This window comes from Lytechinus variegatus, chromosome 13 (genome assembly GCF_018143015.1).
Source record: "Lytechinus variegatus isolate NC3 chromosome 13, Lvar_3.0, whole genome shotgun sequence".
Lineage (NCBI taxonomy): Eukaryota > Metazoa > Echinodermata > Echinoidea > Temnopleuroida > Toxopneustidae > Lytechinus > Lytechinus variegatus.
The window spans coordinates 29,543,238-29,568,631 of NC_054752.1; the positions used below are offsets into that span (position 1 = coordinate 29,543,238).

A 25,394-nucleotide genomic window follows, 5' to 3' on the forward strand; every position below is an offset into this window, starting at 1 on the left:
TCTCTTTGTTTACAAAGGACATTTTGCAAATTTCCTGTAGAGAAAATCATGACACTGATGGATTTCCATAGTTACGGTTGATTGGATCAATCACAACTGATTGGATCAATCGTAACTCTTTGTAAGACAGGACCCTGATCACCACTACAGTGGCTACACCTTCATGCACTTCATTTGAAATCAATTTATACCCATTCCAGTTTCCTCCAAGCAATTGGTCTAAGTTCACCAAGGGCCATGTTTCATCTTACAGCTAATTTGGCCAACTTGAAATGCCACTTCATGTTATTTTAGATGTATCTGTTTCCTCAACAAGCTCAACAGCAGCGCTTTGTATCCTCAGCCAAAAAGCGCTTTGTAAATCCAGCTATTATTATCATTAATTACAATTTTTACAAGAAAGCATGTTGCAACAGAATTGACTGAAGAACAATGATGTATCTTAGGTCAGTAAATCATGACGTCTGCAATTGATTTCAAATCTGCAATATATTACTAGTCTGCATCAAAACTCTTTAACCAAAGTAAAAGGAATTTGCGATCAAAATTTGCAATTAATTACAAAGAAGTTTCTTGTGACACCTCTTGGTAATCTATGCCAAATATTTGTATAATTTACTTGAAATTAGACAGAATGGTATAAAATGGTTTTAGGTGAAATTAGACTGAATGACTATTAGACAAATTAGATGAACTGTTTGTACTCTAAACGAGATTATACCATTTGGTATGAGAATAACATGCATCAGAAAAATGAGACTATACAATGTGACACGTCATTTACTGTATTACTAGAAGAGGTAACTTGTGTAGAAGACTAGAACAAACAGTAGAGGGCAGCAGACAGTTAAACATCCTCTGCGTACAATGAGTCGCTCTCTTCTTCATTCTTCAGCAAACCTGCATAGTTGAGAAATAAAATTTACTTAAAATATCTAAAAATGGTTGTAAGAAATTTTTATTCAAGACAACTTGTCTATATAGTCATGAGATTACGTATATCAATACAAGGTATCAAGTAAAATTACATTTCTAATGCCCATATGATACTCATAAGGAATCATTCTAACAATTTGACATTTTTACTTATGCAAATATTGTGTTGTCATGATGATATGTCACTGTTTATGAGCACTGCCAAGTTGCATTATCATCTCTAAATATAAGATTTTTCTGAACCTAATAACTTTAATCTTTTATAGTTGATTTCTGATTATTTTTTTGAATGCTTATTGCTTGTAGAGAGGGATTATGGATTCAATTTGTTCATGCTATATTTTTTTTATTTGCAAAAAGTGAAGATGCCTACTGAGCCGTACATCATATATTTGATTGGTGAATGTGGATGGATATAGTTCTTGCAGTTGTTCAAATTCCATTGCCCCCCTTCCTCGATACTGCTTCGCCATCTCTTTTCTCCTCGCTTAAATTCTCAATCAGACTCTTCTTCCTCTCCCTTTTATATATATCCTCTTAACTTTAACATTCTTCTCCCTCTCAAAACCTCTTTCTTTCCTCTCAAATTTGCCATGCATTCCAATCTACAAATATGATACAGGTTTTTTTTTCCTCAGAAAATATGTGATCATCAAATCAGGATTGTTTGTTGTATATAAAGGGTCTGTGTGAAAGCTTATAACAGTTTCCCAGTAGAAGAGCTCTTGACCCCCCCCCCCCCTCAGTAAAAAGGGTTTGTAGCATATGGCAACTTCAAATGCTACCAACTTCCTTTACTACAGACCAAAATAATCTTGTTTTATTCACCCCAATTCTCATTCTCTTCTTGCTGCAAAAATACAGAGAAGGAAATCTTTTTTTTTTTTGGGGGGGGGGTGGGTCTTCACATTAGGATGATAGCTGAATTTTAGGGCCTTTACTTTCATTTCAAGAGCTACATTCAGGAGCGCCCTGGCCCAGTGGATGTCTCCGGACTTTGAAACAGAGGGTTGTGGGTTCAAGTCCCAGCCATGGCGTAAATTTCCTTCAGTGAGGAATTCATCCACAGTGTGATGCACTCGACCCAGGTGAGGTAAATGTACCAGCAGGAATTCCTCAATAAGCTGTGTGCACCTTAATAGGTAGCCTAGCTTAGCGGGGTAATAATAATAGCAGGGCCTGCTTGGAGAACAGTTTTCGAAACTTGAGTGGCTACCCTGGGTAAATATACAGTTATTATTACTATTATTATTATTGTAAAAATATACATACTCACTCAAATCAATCAAATCAACTTTTCACATACCAAACATTGAAAATAACATGTTCAAAAAGTTCATTGAGTGAAACAGTATTTTTCTTTATTTTTCATCCAATTCAATATTGTGATTTATCAATTTACAATCATCATCATCATTATCAATACCAACAATATATCAACACACTATTCAAGTGCATGTATGCACTCTACTGACAACCAGTACCTTTCATTCTGTAATATAGGATGCATTTAGTCTTCTTGGTATAATCTGTACTCATACCAAGTGTGTGGAACTTAGATTTACCTCAGCTTCGGAAGAACTGCAACCAATTCAAATAGATATCATCTATAGACAGCCAGCATCTCCATAATTCATTATTTAGAACAAGCCCGGGCACAAGCATTGCTTTTCTTTGTTTACAAATGGATACGAATGCTTGATAATGAATTACAGTATAAATAGCTTTTCATAGTTGAAAGCTACATGAATTACCTTTAATACTCTTAATTAAACCAATTTGGAGGCTGATTCACTAATACCTAAAATCAATTTTAACAAAATTGATTTTAGACAAAAGGGAATCACCATATTGTGGCATGCCTAAGACAATTTTACCTATCCAGGGGCCCGCAACACAAAGCTTAGCAATGATCTCCTGACATTTTTAAATGATTGATTACATTGACCACAGTGAACAATCATTCGTAAAAATCAAGCGTATATTGCTAACTTTAGCGTTACGGGTCCCGGAGGACCATTTCATGAAAGTTGTCAGCACTGACAAGTTGTCTTTCTCCGACAGCATAGTAACAGTCAGGGGCCAGTGCCTTTCAGCCAATCAAAACCCAAGGATTTCACTGAAATTGTCAGCACTGACAACTTTCATGAAACACACACCAGGGCTCCGTAACACAAAGATTAGCGATCAATCGCTAAATGAACTGACCAATCAATATCAATGTTACACGCGCATTTGGTTTAAAATACTGACTAGGAACCAATCAGTGCGGTTCTGTCATATTTGCAATCCATCGCAAACCTTTGTGTTATGGGTTCCAGGTCCCAAACCCAATGTGTAAGATAGAGATATGAGTTTTTATCAGCTTGGAAGGGGTACAATTTTGCCCTACAACAAAGACTAAATGCACCCAGATTATCTACTCCCTTGGTGCTTGACAAACAAAACATTTTTTTTTCAAACACACTTTTGTTGAACATGAAAAGCTCATATTTAGTGACCTGTTGCTACATGATATATACATGTATCATAAAAATAGTGTAAACTCTATCACTTGCATTGTGGATTCATAAAAGCTTTGAATGGACCATATGTTATCTGCTATCAGTGCTATATTTATTATATTTTCATTTTCCGTTTGTCGCTGGTTGATTTCAATCTTCGTTACTGAACACCTATTCAGTATTAAAAAAAAGTCAAATAATTTTTACACAGTAAATATACACCTACATGTATAAGCATGAGTCAGTGCTCTCTTAAACTTAATCATAAAAAACCCTAAGTTGCACTTGGATTAGTTCCCCTAATCCCTATCCACCTAAAAATTGCACTGAATATTTCTCTTTGGATTCTACCCGATGTTACAGCTGAAGAATGTACAGAATTTCTAATTTGATAATGTACTGTATTAATATATTATTGATATGAAAGTACATACTCAGTACATACTATGTATTGTTGTTGGTGAGTTTGAATGCAGGATACATGTACATGTGCACAGGGTGTTGCCAATTTGCAGTGTGGTAACAGAATTTTAATGATTCTAAACATCAGGTAGGCCATATTAATACAGACTTGTACACTAACATAATACTTGGACTGCAACCTTGATTCAAGATTATAAAAGGAAGAAATGGCCGCAAGTATCAATACCAATACTAACTAAAGCATTATAACTATTAAGAATCAAGATTTTTCAACATCCATTTTATTGCTAGTGTTTTTCTTTTGCAATCGTTATGTACATGTATTCACACTAAACATTAGTCACTCTTGTACATGAAAAGGCAATTGATGGTGACAAAATGAATGCAAGGTTATTCTTAACAAAACTAATACCCCTTTCATAAACCCAATTATGCGGCTAATAGCAGCATAATTTGGTCGTAAAATTGGAGGAGGACAAGAGTTATCCGCATTATTTTGATGCTGCTATTATCCGCATAATAGCAGCATCGGGACAAGATTTTGAGTTTATGAACGCATTACCAAATAATGCGGATAATTGCCATGGTGCGGTCACACGGTCACCCTTTTCCAACACAACCGCATCGGAGGGGGCGTGTCCAGTTGTCATGACGATTATCCGCCTGTTTCAGGACGGGCGCTCGTAAAAGTAATGCGGCTTATTTTCGGAGTTTGTGAACACAATTTTTATTGTATTATCCGCATTACTCTTAGGCGGCTAATTGGAGGATAGGTTTATGAAAAGGGTATAAAAGGGTAGTATACATGTATCAATCAAGCTGCATTAAAACATGCCATTCTAGAAAAGAAAAATAGTAATTTTCTTTCATTGTAAATCTCCTGTGATATATAACTTCAGGGTTTGAATTTGTCGTCACTATTTTTCATATGCATCTTATGAATACCATAGCATCATATTTAGTAAACAGTAGTTTTTCACTCTGTAAATTGATTTTAAAAGATGAAGATGTATTAAAGTTAAACATGACAGTACAGGTATTATAAACATTGGATAATAAGTTTTGTTTATTATATATACATGTATGTAACCAGGTAATGTATTGGGTAAATATAATACAAATGCATGAAAAAAATACACCTACTTTTTCATGAAAAAATAATATCATCAGGAATCAGGATGAGTGAAATGATCTATATGAGAATCATCAAATTCAAAAATAAATTCCTCCATTTTCAAAATATATTAGAAATATATACATTAATATTCACACCTATAAAGCCAATTACCAATATATGCATAACAATCTTGAATATTTCTAATGCATAAGAATACAGCATTTTTCTATATTGGTGGATAAATTCCTACAAATTATCAAATTAACAGAAAGAAAGATACTGCAGTATAATGCATTCCCAATGCATTTTGTTATCATTATGGTGAAATTTGGGTTGTGATAATTATTCCCTTATTATTACTTTGTACACACTGCACTAGTTCATAAAGTGTCATTTTTCAAAACTTTAAAAAGCCTGATCTTTGTAGAGCCAACAGAATTACATACAATGAACGTTCACTAGTAAAAAATTACAGTTTTAAGAATTTGCAGTTGTTTGGGGGGATACTGAGTGAAATAGAAACAGTGACTGAAAAATCACTGGCATTTATAATAGAATCACTCAAATTATTTCTTTAAACATGGCCAAAACCTTTGGTTAAAATAAGTTCCAGGGTATAATTTTATACTTTTTTCTGGAGGCTCTACTTTTATGGGCAAGACTGCAAGTGCAGAAAAAGAAGAACATTTCTATATAAAATTAAGTAACATTGAGACAGATGACACAAAACATATTGTGCTGAACAGGTTATACAATATGAAGATAATACAGTAACCAGCACTGATAATTTTAACTTTTAAGTGCGGTGCAGTATACAATATTGATGTTTTTTTTACTATGGGCCACCAACTGATCAGTGTTCCATAAAAAATATTAAAGACAAATTTCACCTTTTAACAGTTACTATCCATTTATTTTTTTTTTTCATTTAATTTAAGAAAAAAAGGTGCACATAAACAGAAAAGTCACAAGAACTAAATCCAATGCCAATGCCAAATTTGTAAACGTTAACTGTTAATTGTGTTTCACATTATCAATTTTAAACTAAGGTTTTGATTGATGATACCATATGTTTAATGGCAGAAAACAATGTAATGTGTTATCATTTACCATGAATACCAAAAAGGGGGTTACTGAGAATAAAGACAAGCTTCTGTAAGATACATGATATATTAAATGTGATGTTAATAATTTGTGAATCACCAAGTTTACAAGATATTTTGCACCAGAAATATTTTAGTTCCTACTCTTAGAGTTGTCAGAACCATCAAAATATTTTCTGATTTGAAAAAAAGCTCTCTTGTTTATTCCAGTCCATGACTAAAACTTAAATCGCCATGGATATGGCAGAATACACACAATGTAAATCTGGAGTAAACACATAATTGATATATATACAGGTTTACACTATAAACTTCCAAGAATACAAAGTAATCTTAAAGGATTGGAAGGATAAATCCATAAGTGTGAACATTCAAATTGAACAGAGTCAAAAGATTTTAAATTTTGTTTAATCAAAATGACTCAAGATTATGACAATTTGTCCTGGCCCCAGGGGCCCGTTGCAGAAAGAGTTGCAATCAAACGCAACTCTAAAAATCATGCGCAACTTGATTTTCAACCAATCAACAGCGCGCATTTTTGACTTGCGATTGATTTTTTTGACTTGCGTTTAAACGCAACTATTTCTGTAACGGGCTCCTGAACTGCAATCTCTTGGGACTTGAGAGGATAAAAAAACTGTATAGTAAAAGAAATTTATCTGAGAACACAGGCCAAACTTGAAAAAGTGGATACTGATTTTTTTTTTCCAAAGTGGAATCTATGAGCTTTACGCTATGTTTTCAGTGGTTTATTTTCCCCTCCTTTACAGAGTACATGTACATGATAAGGTTTGTTTCAAAGTGATATGCAATAAGTGTGTGAAAAACATGCATGGGTGGAGTATATGGCATATATTCATGCATGTGAAAATGGATATTAAATTGAAAATATAAATGTCAAGTGGCATATTAGAATACAAAAATAGGCTCCTCAAGAGAAATAACTCCCACGATAAGGGCTGGATTTATATTGGGCGGATTTTATCGCGGCCTTTATTCTTCGCCGAATTTGTGATACGATCCTTCATCATCCTTCATCAAACCTACGTGGGAAAATATAGGATGAAGAGAGAGAGAGAAGAAAAGAGGGAGAACAAAAAACTTGCTTTAAATAGTTGTAACTCAAGCAAGCGCAAGATGCAACAAAAAAACAATATTATCAAGCGCAAGAATCTGATTAGTAAGTTCACATGCATCAAACAAGATTCAATTGCAAGTTGTCAGGGGGCCTCTGGATTGCATTACCCCCCCCTCTGAAAAATAGACACAGCTTCATTTGTGACTGACTACACATCATAACAATGTATGTTTGCTGAAATTCCACTTGATTAATCTTCGACAAACTATGATCATGACTTTAACCCATTTGGACTACTTTAAATTTTGGTTTATGTGGCACAGTCCAATCATATATTTCAACTCATTTTCAAGTTAAATTTTTTTTTTAAATATCATATTGATGAATGAGAACAATTTAAAATGGATAATGATCTTCATTAGGTATATATTATGCTGTTTTATCTGAATAACAGACAAGCGGTGGTTCACCACATGATAACTAGATAAAATTGGCATTGATGTATCTCAGAGCTTCTGGATTAGACCAGGGGCACGTTGCTGACAGAGTTCCAATCAAACACAACTCAAAAAAATCAAACTCAACTTTATTTTCAACCATTCAACAGCACAAATTCGGGACCTGCGATTGATGTTTTGAGTTTTGTTTAATCACAACTCTTTCTGCAACGGGCCCCAGATGGGATGAGGCCAAATGATGGCTACATGTAGGCCAAATGAAGAAATAAAAGGACCAAACATGATTAAGGTGATCTGGTATTTCATGAAATGAGAAAAATTAGAAATATGACAGTCAGTCAGATTTAATAGACCAAATGTTTATTAGACCAAACACGATTAGAGCAAATTGGTAGTGGTTAATGTGGTTAGACCAACTGTGTAAATGTAATTATAAAATTAAATGTGTAACATTAGATGGAACTTAGGGCGTGTTTATGCTTCCATTTTTCAGGCCAGAATCAGCGTTTTCATGTGTGATTAGTTAAACACGGTCTTCGCAATGGAAGCATACACACCCTTACATGAAGACGGTGATATTGGACCAAATGGTTTTTAGACCAACTGGAAGTTGACAAAATTACATCTGGGATGAGACCAAATTGGTATTAGGCAGTGGGATTAGACCATGTGGCAATTGACCATCCTGACACATGCACAGTCTATCATGCAACATGCAATCAAAGTGTCCCCCAAAATCAAGAACAATATTTCACAAAGATATATTAGGTTAAATCAAATTAAACAAAATAAATGTCAAATTGTTTATATGAATTCATCAGAATTTGTTGTTCCTAAATTTCCCAAGATTTTTTTTTAATTTAGAAACTAAAACTAGCAGGTACATGTAGGACAGTTTTCCACAACTATTGAAGTGAGCAACCAGGGGAGCGTTTCATGAAAGGACTTGTCAGACATTGTATCCCACAAGTCCCACTTTATCCGACAGTTACCATAGTAACAGTGCTTCTCAGCCAATCAAAATCCACAAAAGTTGTCAAATCTGACAACTTGCCAGACAAAAATGTTGATGAACCCCCCCCCCAGAAGTCCAGTGAATTTGATAAACCTAACATTCCAGTAAATATATGATACATTTGGCTACCCATAGTTATATCATCAAACCATGGTGGTAAAGTTTTGTGAATATTGCAGGCCACATTTGAACTCATTGGGCTAATGAGAGACTACTTTGAACTCATTGGGCTTATGGGAGATTATTTTTCATAAAATGTTGTTAATACCGGTGTAAACTGAGCATAACACATGCACAAAAAAGTCCCAACTCTCAGTTGGGAGTATAGTGCCTTCATGAATGTGATAGAAATATTAATTCCCCTTTGACAGGCACTTTGGATTTATGCCCTTCTTACAGCAACTGCACCACTATTGTCTTTGATCAATTTCCATCCGTAAATGAACTACTGGGATTTGTGCCCTTGTAACTATGAGTTATAATATAACAGGCATAATGTACAATTCCCATAATTTATGAGTTATTCCCATCTCACTGTAACACTAAATACATGAATAGCTGACTTGAAAATCTCTTTGAGACTTGCGCCCTTTTAATTCTAACAAACATTTTCAATGCCTTTGTAATCTTTATCTCTGGCATCTACATGTACATACATCTGTATATCCTGGAAAATTCTGTATTTTTGGCACGATTTCAGTAATCTGTAAGCGCTGCTTAATTCACAGTCTCATTGACAAGGTCTATTAATCCATTGTGAAGTTGTAGTTTTAATGCATGCAGCTGAACTGTTATAAAGTTCTATAGTCAGGTCCAGATTTGAGAAAAGTAGACTGCCTTAGGCAAATCGTGTTAATGCTGAATTGAGAAGTGCTTTATCATAATTTGAGGGCGCTGAGTCCAAATTTGCTGTTTGCCAAGCTTGATTTTGATGTTAAAATCCTCAAATTGGCAAAAACAAAATGGCCGCCATTCTACACCCATTTTTACTCTATTCTGACCCCAAAACTTGTAACAAAAATGTTTGTCAACGGTTTTTGGTACTATTTGATCTCAAAAATAACATACTAAAAATCCACCAAAATCCGTATCCGGGAAAGTGGTTATTTTCAAGATGGCGTCTAAGATGGCCGCCATTAACTTTAACTACCCTAGACACCTTTCCGGTGCATACATGCATTCAATGGTGGAAGGTGAAAAAGGAAAGAGTGAACATAAGCACTCCAGGGTACCTGAAAACCCAAGATTGCGTAAAAATGGCTGCCATGGCCTAAAAATTCACAATTCATCTTTTACGTATTTTAGTGTCTTTTATTTTGGTTGTATTCATTGGTGATTTCAAGGGTCAAGAAGTAAGCCGGGACAAGATACAATAACAGTCAACAGTCCACTATGTCCAAAAATCCAAGATGGCTTTCAAAACTGGAGTCTAAAATAACTGTTGTTATCTAAAACTCTCAAACCCGACATGTTTAATACCTGCCTTGGGCATATGACGATGGTGTCTAACCCATGGTTTAGTGGGTCAAGAAATACGTTGGGACAAGTAAAAAGACAGTCTATGGTCCTCATGTCCAAAAATTCAGGATGGTTTGCAAAAATGGAGGAGAAATTTCTGTCGTTAATTACAAACCGACACAGTTTGTTTAATAACCGCCTGTGGAATATGATTTTTCAGTATAATGCATGGTTTAAAAGGTCAAGTATTAGATTGGGACAAGTTACAAGGACAGTTAGTGGTTCCATTATGTCCAAAAATCCATAATGGCTTCCAAAAATGGAGTCTATATAGGCCGTTCTCACCGAAAAACTGACATAGTTTGTTTAGTATCAACCCGGCGTATATGATTTTTGTGTTTAACCCATGGTTTAAAGGGTCAAGTAATAAATAAGGACAAGTTACAAGGACAGTCAGAGATCCAGCATGTCCAAGAATCCAAAAAGGCTTCCAAAATTGGGAGTCTAAAATGGCTATTGTTACCTAAAAACTGTCATAGTTTGTTTAATATCCGCCCGGGGTTTATGATTATGTTGTCTAACTCCTGGTATAAATGGTCAAGTAATACAATAGGATAAGTTACAAGGGCAATCAATGGTCCTGTATGCCTAAAAATCCAAGATGGCTTCCAATTAAGGAGACTAAAATGGCTGCTGATACTAAAAAATTGACATAATCTATTTAAAATCCATTTGGGAAATATGTTTTTGCATTCACTATGGTTTCAAGGGTTGAATAATACTTTTGGATTAGTTACAATGGTATAAAGCGGTCCATTTTTCCTATTATTTAAAGTTGGCTTTCAAAGTGAGTCTTAAAAGACTTCCATCAGCTAAACATAGTCATAATTGGGTGAACAATATCCACACTACATGTATTATGGTTTGAAGGCTAAAATAATAAATCGGAACAAATAAAAAAGATGGTCAGTTTCCTTTTCGTCGTAAAAAGTCCACAGCACCTTCTAAAATTGCGTGAAAATGACCGTTGTCCCGTAATCATGAAACGATAGGATAGTCCTGAGCACAAAAATGACGTGTCTTGAAATACTTATCAGTGAATTATGGAAATTTTTAGATGAAAGTGTACCTTATTTTTTAAAGTTTGTTTTTAGATGTTTACTTATTGGTGCACCACCACCTAATTATTCACTAATTCTTGTTAAACATATTTTCATGAGTCTTAGAAACAGAGACACCAAAATAGTGGCACTACTTTTAGATGGGATATGAAGTATTGTCATTTTTGTAATAATGGTGGCCAATTTGAATGTAATTTTTGGAGCGTTCTTCAATTTTTTGACAAAATGGACAACAGTGGTTCCCTGTAATCTGTCTTCATCTATGTCATATGACCCTTGAAATCACGAGAAAGGCCCAAAAGTTCTTGCATTGTAAGTAGATAGTATATGAACTTTGCAGCCAGATTTTTAAGAAATAGCAACTATTTTTTATGCCATCATTATTTTCGGGGAGCAAAACTGCACAACTGATAAACCTTCAATTTTTTCCAATGTAATTTTCCCTTTGGAATCATTATTTTTTATATGTTTTATTTTATTCTCGGTAGACCCCAAAGTTATTTCTACCAGGTGAATATTATATGAATTTGGACCATTTCAAAGTTACAACGTCCATTATAGACGCCATTTTGGAAGGTAATCTTGGATCCTCTGACACACTCACTGACTATCTTGTAAACATGTCCTGATTCATTATTTGCCTTGAAAGCTTTTTGATAATTTTGATTTTGAGGTTTTACTTCATTTTTGAGTTGATGGTACAACGACTGCCGTTGTGGACGCTATGTTGGATTTCCAGGTAACCTTGACAACGTTTTGTAACTATAACCTGTGTCAATAGACTTTGTTTAATCCTAACATGCCTAAATTTCATGAAATAAACATCTAAACCCTAAAAGTTATGAAATTTCAAAAACTTAACCTCGGTTAAGATTTGATGTTGACTTCGCCGCCGCCGTCGGAAAAGCGACGTCCATGTCTTGCTTCTGCTATGCAGGCGAGGAAAAAATGGCGGACACGTTAAAGATTCCCATGTGAATATGCCAGCATCGCCCAAAAATTATCAAACATTTTGCCATATTATTTATCAAATCAGCAGCTGTGAATCATGGCAGCCATCTTGGAATTAAAGATGGCCGACGAATCAATCGGACACATTATGTTTGCAACCATGGGTATCAAAAATAACGCATAGATCCCATTTTTTTTTTTATATAATCACCCATAAAAATCGTTAAATATGGGAAACTGCATTAAAAATGCCGCCATTTTGTTTTTTGCCGATTTGAGGATGAAAACGTCGGAATCAAGTTTGGCAAACAGCATTTTTGGGTTCAGCACCCCTGAATTACCTTAAAACAATTGATAAATTAGCATTAACACAAAATGCCTAAAGCACTTTTTCTGAGCACATTTTTTAAAATCTGGACCTGACTACTATACAGCTGCAAATTATGAGTCTACAGTACAGTATATGTTTGTACACATATGAAATAAAGCTTTGGATAATAGTTTTTAAGCACCTTTTAAGGGAAGATGTTTCTATTTTTTATAATGTCATACTTTATCATCTCATGAACTTCAATGATGGCTTTTCTTTACTTATTAATTTTTCTCAATAAATTGATGTACATGTATTCTATTTAGGCCTAAATATCACAATCATTAATATTATTGTGGATATTGGAAAAAATTGAATAAACATCAAAATTTATAGGAAAATACATTTCATACATTTAGTGTTTCTATAATAAGAAAATGGCAGGGAAATTAAGTTTAAGCAAGGCTCCACATTAACTTTTTTTGGTGGTGGCCCGTTCGGGCCACCAAAACCTTCAAATAATTTTTTTTGGTGGCCCATTAGTAAAGTTTGGTGGCCCGAAAAATATAAAGAAAAACATTAATTAAAAATGAATAAAACAAACTGAAATATTCTGCAGTCACTACCACGTACCACTATTCTTTGTACATCTTGTATGTAAATTGTGCTTGCTGTTATTTTGTGGTAATAAATAAATTGTTCTGTCATTGTGAATATGAAATGATTGAAAGAAAATAAAAGAATTGAAATAAAAGAAAAAAAATTGAGAAAAAAAGAAAATGTAAGAAAAATGAATAAGACAAAATTATCAGAAAAAATTGGGAAAATTATTATTATTCAGTAGAAACATGTTCTTTAATCAGGCATATTCAATGGGAAGGGGTATAAATGGTTTAATCACTGTAAAAAAAAAATAAGAAAACGGCAAGTTATCTGGAAAAAACAGTGAGAAAATTCCTTCCCTATTTTTGACAAAATGATGGAAAAAAATCACATTTCATATCAATAAAATGCCTTCCCAAGTATTTACTTCCTTAAGAGTGGTTTAAGAAGTCATTTATAAACAAGAAAGAAAGAAGCTGTCTATTCAAGACAGCTTCGAAAATAAACCAAATATCAACATACATACAAATGCACATGTGGGACTGTGATGTACTCACCTATGTGTTTTATGTGTATTATTGCATTTGGAAATCGGTCTTTTTGAGTCAAAACAGAGGTCATAATTCCTCCTTTTAATGCTTGCGAATTATCAGGTTTCAGTAATATGGACTGTAGAAGGGCATGTCATTGGTGTAAAATGTGACTTTGACGTAGATTTTCAAAGTTCTGGGGAAGATTTCTTAGCAGTAACATTTCGCATCGCAGCTCCCTGAGTCTGAATAGTCTGCTAGCGCACAGCCAGCTAGCTGCAGTGGTTTCATGCATGCATGCAAAGCTCAGCCAGACAGCCGGCTGAATAATAGTTACTGTATGCTAGCGGTAGGCCTACATACTGTCATGACTGTGCAATCTTTGTGTGTGTGTATTTGTGTATAGATTGACAAAAAAGGCGCATGACGAATTGACTTGCAATTTGAAATGTAGAAAGTTGATAAATGTATGCAAAATCGGGAGAAAAATTGGGCTACTTTGAAAATTATTGGTTGCCCGATTCGGGCCACCAAAACTTAACATTTTTTCAATAATGGTTGCCCGAGATGAATTTTTGGTGGCCCGGGCCACCGGGCCACCGCTAATGTCGAGCCTTGGTTTAAGTATTTATTTTGTGCTACATAAACATGGCTTTAGAGGCAATGACAATGACATACTAGGCGGTTTCAAACCGCCTCGATCACAAGAATCCCCGTTAAATTACGAGAACTTTTTAAGGCTAAAAAATACCCGTTAATTATTCCTGCATTCACACCGCCCCGAAACACATCCTTCGGGATAAGTTCCCGAAGTTACGAGCATGCGCAGTGTGGTCTGATAAGCAGGCAAGGCGGGAGATTCAAAATCTCTATAGCCCAGCAGCCACCCACGCCGCCGCGCCCAACGACACGCTGGGATAAAAGTTCCCGTAATTTGCTTTCACATCGCCAAAATACCTGCGACCTTGGAAAAATCCCCATGAAAGTTCTCGTAATTTCGCCAAGTACCTACTATTTAGCGGGTATTTTCTTTCGGGGAGATTACGCGTAGTTTGCTTTCACATTACCAAAATACCTGGTATTTTCTGATCGAGGTAAATTTCCCGATCAGAGAATACCTGGAACTGGCGAACTTCGAGGCGGTCTGAAACCACCTAATGATACAATCTGCAATGTAGGTAGAAGACATGTTCAATAATATACACAATGGTTATATATAGTCAAAGTGGAATGAGGAAATGATCGTTATTAGGTGTGAAAAGGATGTGATGGTAATTATGTGCAATGAATGTTTACTGCACATTACATCATACATGTGCATGAACACGAATGAACAGGAAAAAGAAAATGAAAACAAACCAAACCAAGGGCCTAAATTTCTATTAAGTAGCAATATCCTGACTAAAATGAAATTGGGTCCGGTTAATAGGGACTGATTTTCCGTTTTACTGGAGAATAAAACAGAAATTCCGATTGGTTCTCATACTTTTCATGTAAAAATCATGGAATTCACCTTTGCAAAACGGAATTCAGGTATTTGCTGTGTACATTTTCAGTGACAAAATGGAATTTCCATTTTTAGATCCAGTTTAAACGGAATTACAGATTTTCAGAAATGGAAAAGACCACTTTTTGAAACGGAAAATCACTGTCTCTAGTTGTTATTAAGGGGGACATTAAGACGCATATTTACAGAAAGCAAATGCAAGTCCCCTTTGATTGCTAGAAAATGCACATGAATGATATAACGTACATGTACTTTGGTAATTATTTCATCATTATACATGTACATGTAAATACATATTTTAATATGGCTTTTAACTTTGGATGTTAATAGAGCATGTCAAGTACAGTCATGTAGACAAAATAAGTAAAAAGGAAACACTGACAAATTAATGCAGCATCATCAGTGAGAAGAGTGAACATAGAGGTACTTGTATTAAGTAAAAATGATTTATCCCTGTAAGGGTAATGCACAATTATGAATGAAGAATGATGTAGTTGTAATATTTGCTTCTGGTTATTTATTTGAGCACATAAATAATCAATAAATATATTTTCTAATACTGAAAATAAATAGAATAAAGAGAAAAAAACAAGGAACAAAGAAAAAAGAGTTTCTGTGAAAAAAAAAAACATATTTAGGTTTCAGTTGAAGACAAACAAAGATAGTTTGAAAATGTACAATTACAAAAGCACACAAATATTGGATCAGGATGGAATGATGAAGGAGCGCTTATAACAGGAATGCTATACGATTCCGAGAAACTGGAGTTACATGTAGATGAATCCATTTTAAGAAACAATTGATTTAAATTTTGTGGTATTTGTTGTCCTACTATTAGCATTAAGAGACTGCGATTTGCCTGCCTGGTCATGAAAGATGTTTCTTTTCAATGATTAATTTCTTCAAATGAAGGCATTAAAATTAATGAATTAACAAATTACACACAAACAATAAAATAGCCAAAGAGTACTAAAGACAGCACGATGCTACATGAATATTTGAATCCCTAGTAGTATGTGATTACCTGAAACCTACACTATAATATCAAATCATTGTAAAGTGTCATAGGCCCTTAGGGCCACTAAAATATTTAAGAAAAATATTATTAGGATATTCAGCTTAAAATAGTAAGTTTTACAAATTATATTCTTCTTTCCTCCTCTATCTACATGTACATGTATATCAAGTGATTAAATTCTGTTTTCTAATAGTAATGAATATATATGTATCTATAGTATACAAGATTTATTTGAATAATTCAAATCAGGTACATACTGATATAAAAAAAATTGTGCTCATAAAATATCATTTTTCCTATTCAAGGTACATTTGCATGTAACACTATGGTGAATTCATAGAATTCAGCATACAGTCTTGATGGTCTTTATACTGTAGATCAAGTCATTTGACAAGTTTGTCTTCTGTTGATACCAATCATACTACATGTAGGCCTACACAATATTTTTTTAAAGGTCAAGTCCACCCCAGAAAATTGATGATTTTAATCTATAGAGAAAAATCAAACAAACATAACACTGCAAATATCATTGAAATCGGATGTAAAATAAGAAAGTTATGACATTTCAAAGTTTCGCTTAGTTTTGATAAAATAGTTATATGAACGAGCCAGTTACATCCAAATTAGAGAGTCTATGACATCACTCACTCACTATTTCTTTTGTATTTTATTATATGAAATATTTTGATTTTCTCGTCATTGTCATGTGAAATGAAGTTTCATTCCTCCCTGAACACATGGAATTCCATTATTTTATCATTTTGTGCTTCAGGCAAGGAGGTCCTAATTGTCAAATTCGTAAAAATTGAAATATTGTTTAATTCAAACAATGAAAAACAAAAAGAAATAGTGAGTGACATCATCGACTCTCTCATTTGGATGTAACTGGCTCGTTCATATAACTATTTTGTTAAAAATAAGCGAAACTTTGAAATGTCATAACTTTCTTATTTTACATCCGATTGTGCTTGTTGATTTTTTCTCTTTTTCTGTTTTTTTGGGGTGGACTTGTCCTTTAAATGAATAGGTTGTGCACATAAAGGACATTCCATTTTCATGAATGTAATTCCATTGATCTCATTACTTGGACGGATACAATTAAAGAAGGAAGATGCATGGGCCCATAAGCAGAGGCTACAAGGGTTAGCATATTTAAGGTCAATAACTCAAGAGACTGTGGTATATATTCCTTGACCCATCATGCACAAATGCCTACAGCACTTGTGCCCATAGAGGGCAGCGTGCACTGTGATTCAACTATCTCAATTTGATGACAGATATTGAAGATGTAGTGATTTTGACAGGTACATGTATGATGCAGGGGTCACATGCAGTGGGTCAAAGGGTAAAGATGAGGTCAACGCAAGGTCAACATGATGTCATCAAGGCTTTAAGTTGGTGGATGCCGTCTCTGCATCATCTGGTTCTACAGCTAGGCCTGTTGGCATGGAAACATACACATGCGATATAATGGTGATGGATGGTGACTAACATGCAAGTTGTGAGGCATGCAATATTATAAAAGCCTGTTTAGAGAATTCAAGACTACATTATTTCCACAACAAAGAAAAAATATTTTTTTCTTTTTGGGAGCTGCTTTGCACTTGTTCCAATGTTAAATCTGCATATTGTCCAAAACAAAACTAAAATTTAAACCTACATGTATTCCTACAGTAACTCCTTACATTTTTCTACAACAAAAACACCTATCACAGCCCTACTTGTAAACCGATTTCCATATCTAAAAAAAAAGAAAAAGAAAAGAAAGGTGGGGGCAGCTGCTGCAGTCCGAGAAAATGGCCAAATACCAGTAGACTTGTTCAGAGTCAAACTAAAAAGGTGTTAACTTTTGATAATACAACCATCTTAACTACAAAAATTGAGTTGGCTATTATAAAAGAACACAATCAAACAAACAAAGAAAGACAACACTTTTAATTTCAGCCAGGAGCAAATCAGATACAAAAGAAGAAAGACAAGATATTTTAATTGTGCTGAACTTCAGAAAGCAGTTTATAAAGAAAGATGATATGCAAATAAGAATGTTAATGATGTCACACAGCCAAATGATCACCTTTTCTTTTGTTTATTTTCTAAAATATAATTTTTTTTCTACAATGATCTACATGTAGAACTTCATTTTGATATGTAAAATGAAATAATAAAGTCACCATTATTGTTATTCAATGGCCTTTTCATCATTGAATCTACAATAAAAAAAATCAAATATAATACAACTTTAATGAGTGTGTGACACCATTGACTACCTATACTGTCCAGGACCGAGTAGCATATTAAAGTGCGCTCAGAGTGATTTTTTTTTTTTAGTGGAAAAACACTCTATAAATTTAAAACAGAATGCGAGAGGAACTGCACCTGCACCGCATTTCAAAAGTCTTGGAGCAGAAGACAGATAGCTTAGTATGCTATTTCTGAAGTTACCCAATGAAATGAAATGATGAAGAAAGATGAAGAAAATAGAAAAAACTGCAAAAACAAGCTCTAGCAGTGTTTTTATGCATGATACAGATACAAAATGTTCTATTTTCCAGTCTCATGTATTCATTCTGTGCAAGTATGTTGATATAATGGTTGCCATGGATATTTGGCTGCAACACAGCACATAGTAGAGATAACTAATTGAGAAAGGGTAATTTGCGTTAGTATAACACTGCACACATTGAGCAGTTGAATGCTCCAACTATGCCGTATCATGCAGTCAACCTTCATTTGTAATTTTGCAGATAATCCAGATTATCATTTTTTTTGCCAGAACTTTAATTGTCTATATAGGCCTATAGGTAAATTCTTAGTTTCATTTATCCTAAAAAGCCTTTCCTAATAAAAATACTTGCTAGATATACCCTAATATAGTACTATACAGAAAGAAAAAAACTTCTGCTGCTACAGCAGTGAGACATACATTTCCAACTAAAAACCAACCAGAACTTGTTTAATTGTCAGTATTGTGAATTTTATCCACTTAGGTCATTAGTAAATTCAACTCTTGAATTCCTGCCCTTCTGCCTTTATTGTTAAAAGTTGCTTGAAAATGCAGATTTTTGTCTTAAAATCGTTCAAAATAGAAACCAGTTATAATCAGGTAGTAGTGCACTGACAGTTTCATAGACTATCTAATGTACATGTATGACATCACATTAAATTTATTGCATATTTTGGGCCCACAAGTTTGTGTCTGTCTTTGACACATGTCTGTAAAGTTACATGTATGAAGCCAATTCGTTTTTGTCACAATGTACCTTGAAACCGAACAGACTCAGCAGAGACTGAGTTGTATATGGCACTGTTATTAAAGGGGAATCCAACCCAAATAAAAACTTGTTTTTATAAGGAAAAGAAAAATCAGACAAGTTGATAGCTGAAAGTTTGAACAATATTGGACAAACAACAAGAAAGTTACGAATTTTTAAAAGTTGTAAATATTGGTAATCACTATACCCATGGAGACTTCAAATTGGCCACATATGGGATGTCATAGTGATGTAAGGCAAGGACTACTCTTCCATGTACTCCAATGCATATTATGGCTAAATTATCATTTTTCCCAAAAGTTTTATTTCAAATTATATTTTTCTGTCATGAGGACATAAAACAATATACTACCTGGGTTATATTTAGATTACAGCCCCAGGGTAATGGGTACTTGGGAGAAAACCACAAATCCCTGATAATAAAGTACATGGCCTATGAGAAAGTTGTCCTTGCCCCTTGTCATAATTTACTTACCCAGTTGCCAATTTGAAATCTACATAGAATTAGTGATCCCAATTTTAAAACAGCAATAACTTTCTTATTGCTTGTCCGATTTCTTTCAAACTTTCACCATTCCGTTTAATTTATTTTTCTCCTACCCAACACACCATTTTATGGTCAAGGCTGGATTCCCCTTTAATGATGATTGTCCTTGTTTGTTTGAGAAATTAGAAGCAGGAAGTCTAGTGCAGTTGAAAGAAGGCCTAATACAATATGATTTTATTTCAACATGACCTCATTAAAATCATGTACTGTATGACTTCCTCAGGGATCAAACAAAACCTTCATTTATCTGCAGAAATTACTTATATTTAACATTTTATGATTTGACCTTTATTTTTCGAATCCTTAATATATATAATACATGGGTAGAAATGGCATACATTTTAATTCCACAAACAAAGATGTACTAATAAAATAAACAAAGAGTTAATGTTTTTTTCAAATACATGGTTAGATCATATAATAGAACATGACAAGTTGACAACATTTTGTCTACAAAGTCAAAAGAATATCTGGTTACAAACAACAAAGGCAAAAGATATTGCCTGATGACCTGAAATCATTTCCTGTAGATCAAGTGCACAACACAAGGCGTGCACAACTTTTATAAAACCTTGGCCAGACTTGGGGTTAGCTACATGTACATGTAAATTGCAAATATTGCCCAAGTCTAAAAGTGCTATGATTCTACTAGTGTACATGTACATGTAGATAGACTGTGTATGTAGAATTGTATATTATTTTGGCATGACATAAGAGAGACTGGAGGTGTTAAAAAAAATGGACTTTGTCCAATATGGTGTCTTTGGTTGGTTCAAAGCCATAATCTAGAAAATACAAACTCTGTACATTTAGCTTTCCACATGTATACATGTAACAAACAGTTATGGTTGAGAATTTGAATGCAAAATCCGCTAGTCAAATGTTGGCATGAATAACTGAATCAATGTAAGTTGTTTCCCTGTTGTATTCATGGAATATGGATACAGGTACATGTAGCATGCATAATCTTCCATATTGATCAACAAAAATATTCACTGAAGCAATTTTTTTTAGACAAGACTATTCAGAACAAGTACATAAATTTATCTAAAGACAGAGATTTCTGTTGTCCCACTAATCTGGAAAAAGGGCAAAGCTATTTAACATAATCCCTCTGCCATTTGAAAATCAGATCAACTTTATAATAAGCTCGAAAACATGCATAATGCAAATTCAATCAATAGTAGTAGATTTGTATTTGCCCATGGATTATATTACAAAAGCAAGTCACCCTTTCCCTCTAAAACAACATACATGTATTTTAAACATGGAAGTAGCATTGATCACATGATTACATGTACATTACTCAGACATTGTTTGAAGATAGTGAGAATTACCCAAGTCCCTTGTTGTAATAGTCATGATGCCATGACGCGTGTGCTATAGAATGAATATGTAAACTTTCAGAGTGAGTTTAGTGTTGACTCTTTAGTCACGGTCACAGTCAAATGACAATTACAAACTGACTCATAAACTAATGGGTCCATACTATTGTTTTAAAATCAGGAATAAAATGAGGTAATACCAATTCTAGAAAATAAAAACAAACACGTCTAAATTTATATGCAATGATGACATACTTGAATGTAAAGGGGAGTGTTTAATAGTCAAAGGTATCTGAAAGACTAATTTCTATTAACAATTTTGGAAGCCTTTTGCGTATTTATTTTGTTCTGATCCTTTTCTGTGATAACCTTTAGCATTGAACATCAATTTCGTCATGCCTCATAGTTGACATTACCTGAATACCAAATTGTCGGACATGGGGTGTTAAAAAGTGAAAAGTGTAATATCTATAAAGACCTGTTTACAAAAATTATTTCTAGCAAATATGTAAAGTTGTTCTTAATAACATAAAAGCATGTCATAGCTTTGCCAAGCATAGCAACAAGTAAAGCATGTACCTCTAAACTGATTTCCAAGTATTGTGGTTTAATGAACACTTCATTATTTTCTACACTGTATGCAGGAAAGAAACAAGTAATAATTTTATCTCTGTGGGCTTATTTCCTTAAAGTTTACATGTACATGTTTTTCCTTTCATGTTAGTGTTATTTACATTTCCTTTTTGGGAGTCAGGTAATAATTCCTCTGTATAAACGCACTGTGAAACTGATAGCGTGATCTTTGGAGTTTGAACCCTCTTTGTCAAAGAGTGATTGATCTCTACATGTTGACATCATTTCTGGTTCAATAAACATCAGCAATAACAGATAGGCGATTCCTTCTCTTCACCTGAATCCACATACATGTACTGTGACTGGTACTTAAAGTTGGGTATATATACATGTACTGTACATACAAAAGGGGGAAAATAATTGGCAAATTTGGCCCGAACTGTCCAAAAGAGTCATGGAAAAATAAAATAAGCCCTGGAAATCATCAGGTCCAATGTCAAATGTGATACAGTGTAGCAAAATATGTCTGGTGTGCTAAAAAAGCACTGAAAATATTTTTATTTATTTTTTTTTTACTGACATACATGTACATGATACAAGTACCGGTATACAAGTTATCCATGTTTATATGGACAGTGCATGCGAGGTCTGAAACTTAGAACTAGCTTCAATGTTTGGCTCCAAACAATGAATTTGGCATCAACAACTGCACAGATCACATCAATATTTGAAAAATGGGGGCTACTTGTTAACTCTTTTGACACTTCAAAGTTATTTTCGAAAACCTTGTATAAAATATATTTTTTTATAAACCAAAGTTTGAGGCCTTTGAAGTTTTGGCACATCATTTTCTGAGGACAATCTCATTCCTGTTATTGAAATGCATCATTTTACACAGGGGTGCTGGATGAAAGTTCACTATCTACAGTACTAGATACTCATCAAGATAAACAAACATTACTTCTCACTTCTTTTCACTGCTTAAATTCTTCTTTTAATATCCTTTCATTCGCTCAGAGTACACCATAACTCCATCCCTCCTGCTTTTCAAGACATAATTATTCCTGTATTGAAGAATGTTAATCACCAAGAAGTCTGTTGTTTTATGACTCAAACCCACACTTCTTCTTGGTGGTAGTGTTCATGTTCAACCTCATTGTGAATGTAGAAGGCAGGCCCCATACAGAAACCATTTTGTATGTGCTTCAGAGTTCAAACCACCTGTAATAACCTGTGACATGTAATTTCCCCAGTTTAAAGGTACCCTCATTTTTTATGAGAATAATACACAGAGCAATTGAGAAACAATAGGGGATAGTGCACACTTTGGTTATTTTGATACAAGATGAGACAAAATTCATATTCTCACATCTAAGATAGCTTACACACAGATTGCCAAAATATTTTGACTAGAAAGTAGAAGCATGGAAGTGTATGAAGAATGAAAAAGTTAGAGATTAGAGTATTTCAAGTTGTTGTAACTAATGCATGCATATATTTCACATTGTCTTGTATAATACATGTACCAAAGCTAATCTCTAGATTTATGGAGTTAAAATTACATTGTATGATTTTGTAGCAATATTAGGCACCCTTTATAGTTTATACTTTGTATAGGAATATTTTAGGAGGCAATTTTCCCTGTATAAAGGTAAATACATACATATGACACAAAGTAGAATTTCCACAAGTGAATGTCATGTATGAACATACATGTAAGGTATAAAAGTGGATTATGGAAGGCTAATACTGAAAATGATAATAAATCCCAAACAGAGAAAGTTTGTGTGTACAGTGTTGCACATTATATGGAATGCTAATATTTGAAATAATAAAGCTAGTATTTTGAGAGTATAATAAAGACAAAATTGAAAGTTGCTTTTGCAGTACATGTATATGAATAAAGAAAGATGAACTGTTTCTAGACGTGCGATACACAGAATGAATGCCACTTCAAACTCAATTCACCACAAACAGAATTAAGGATTACATCCAATTAAAGAATATGAATGGAACTACATGTATATAGTGAAATTGACATGTATTCTATCTGAGGCTGCTGTATGATCCTTGAAATATGGGTACTGTGCATTACATCTAATTATTGGGGATTAATGACCCTGCATAACAATGAATGGGTTGGACAACAATTTTATATAAATTCCAATATGAAAATATAGTTATGTCTAATGTGCCAATGGCTAATAATGATTTTTGTACACCTGTGCATGTACTGTAAATCACATGAGAAGGATCGCAATTCTGAACAACATGAAATACGACATCATTGTGTTTGCAGAGCTCTGCTTTTATTTATTTTGAAACATTGATGTACATGTTATCAGTTTTAATGACTTTGAATAACCATGAAAGGGTGGGACTGCAATTTGAAAAAAATACGAAAACACGACTGCTTGGAACTGATTCATATTTTTTTACACAATGCAAACAAGTTTTGTGCTTTCAGTGCTTTCACAAGTCATTTTCTGCGCATATCATTATGACAATAATGCAAGATTTCAAATATTAAGCTTTCCATCGAATTTATCATGGCAAAGTGACATTGTCAATTCTTTGAAATATGTATCAAATAAATATGACTGGATGATTTTTAGTGAATCTTGGTCATGATATTTACACCTAATGTCCAAAATGAAAATACGCTTTGGTCTTCTGCTCTGTAAGATTAAAATCTTCAGAATAAAAGAACCAGTGAATGGCAAATTTTCACTAAAGGTAGATTAATTATCAAGCATATAAAATCGATTGCATGAAATTCATACAATGTCCAAGATACCATGCCACACTCATTCCTTGGAGGGGTTTCACAAAGTGTTAAGTATGACTTAAGAATGACTTAATAAAGTTGCAAATAATTGCCAGTTGTGCACAGTATATACATACACATTACTACATTGGCCAGAGCAACAAATCATTCTTAGGGGGTCAACTACTGCAAAATCTTCCATTGAGGTTATACAGTAATCTCAATAGTATCACTTGTACTTTGGCATGATTTCGTGTAAAAATCAACTCAACTATTTGTGAAACACCTCCGGATATGTTAGTACTTTTCTAATGCACAATTAGCCTTTACAGGCAATATCATGAAGAAACCTGTTTCTCAATTTTGTTTTGTTCCCCACTAAAACATCAAATTTAAGGATTGAAAGGATTGATTTAGATCATGAGCTCGAATTTCAAAATGAAAAAGGCATCTTTGCAATACTTTATACAGCAACTGGAGATTGCCTTTTTATACTCCATGCATTTTTACATGTTTTATAATATTTGTCACAAAATATTGAATCTCACTTGATGGACAGAAGTCTTCATAAATCTTTTTTTTTTAACCTACAATTCCCTTTTTATCCCATGGATCAAAACCATGAATTTTTTTCTCCAAGAATTTATTTCTTGAATCATTACCAAAAATATTTGAGAAACACGTTCCTAAAAGCGAAGAATGTAAAGAAAAGAACACCTACCGTATTTACGCCTGATTTCATCATTCTTGGCCTTGCGTTCCATTTTCCTGTAGATGA

General features: G+C 33.9%; 1 protein-coding gene across 3 annotated transcripts in view; it reads right to left on the reverse strand.

Annotated features, from left to right (window-relative positions):
- Window positions 1-740: 740 nt before the first annotated feature.
- LOC121426523 (pituitary tumor-transforming gene 1 protein-interacting protein-like) overlaps window positions 741-25,394 on the reverse strand; it is a 37,951-nt gene continuing 13,297 nt past the window's right edge. Inside the window, exons 6-7 of one of the 3 annotated variants that reach the window (XM_041622864.1) lie at window positions 25,338-25,384; window positions 741-900 (exon numbers count right to left, since the gene is read on the reverse strand). In XM_041622864.1, coding sequence (XP_041478798.1) covers window positions 848-900; window positions 25,338-25,384 — 100 coding nt within the window. In that variant the 3' untranslated portion in view covers window positions 741-847. Of the gene's footprint in view, window positions 901-6,651; window positions 7,127-17,132; window positions 17,571-25,337; window positions 25,385-25,394 lie in introns of those variants that run through there. The other 2 variants (XM_041622865.1, XM_041622863.1) reach the window with 2 other exon arrangements.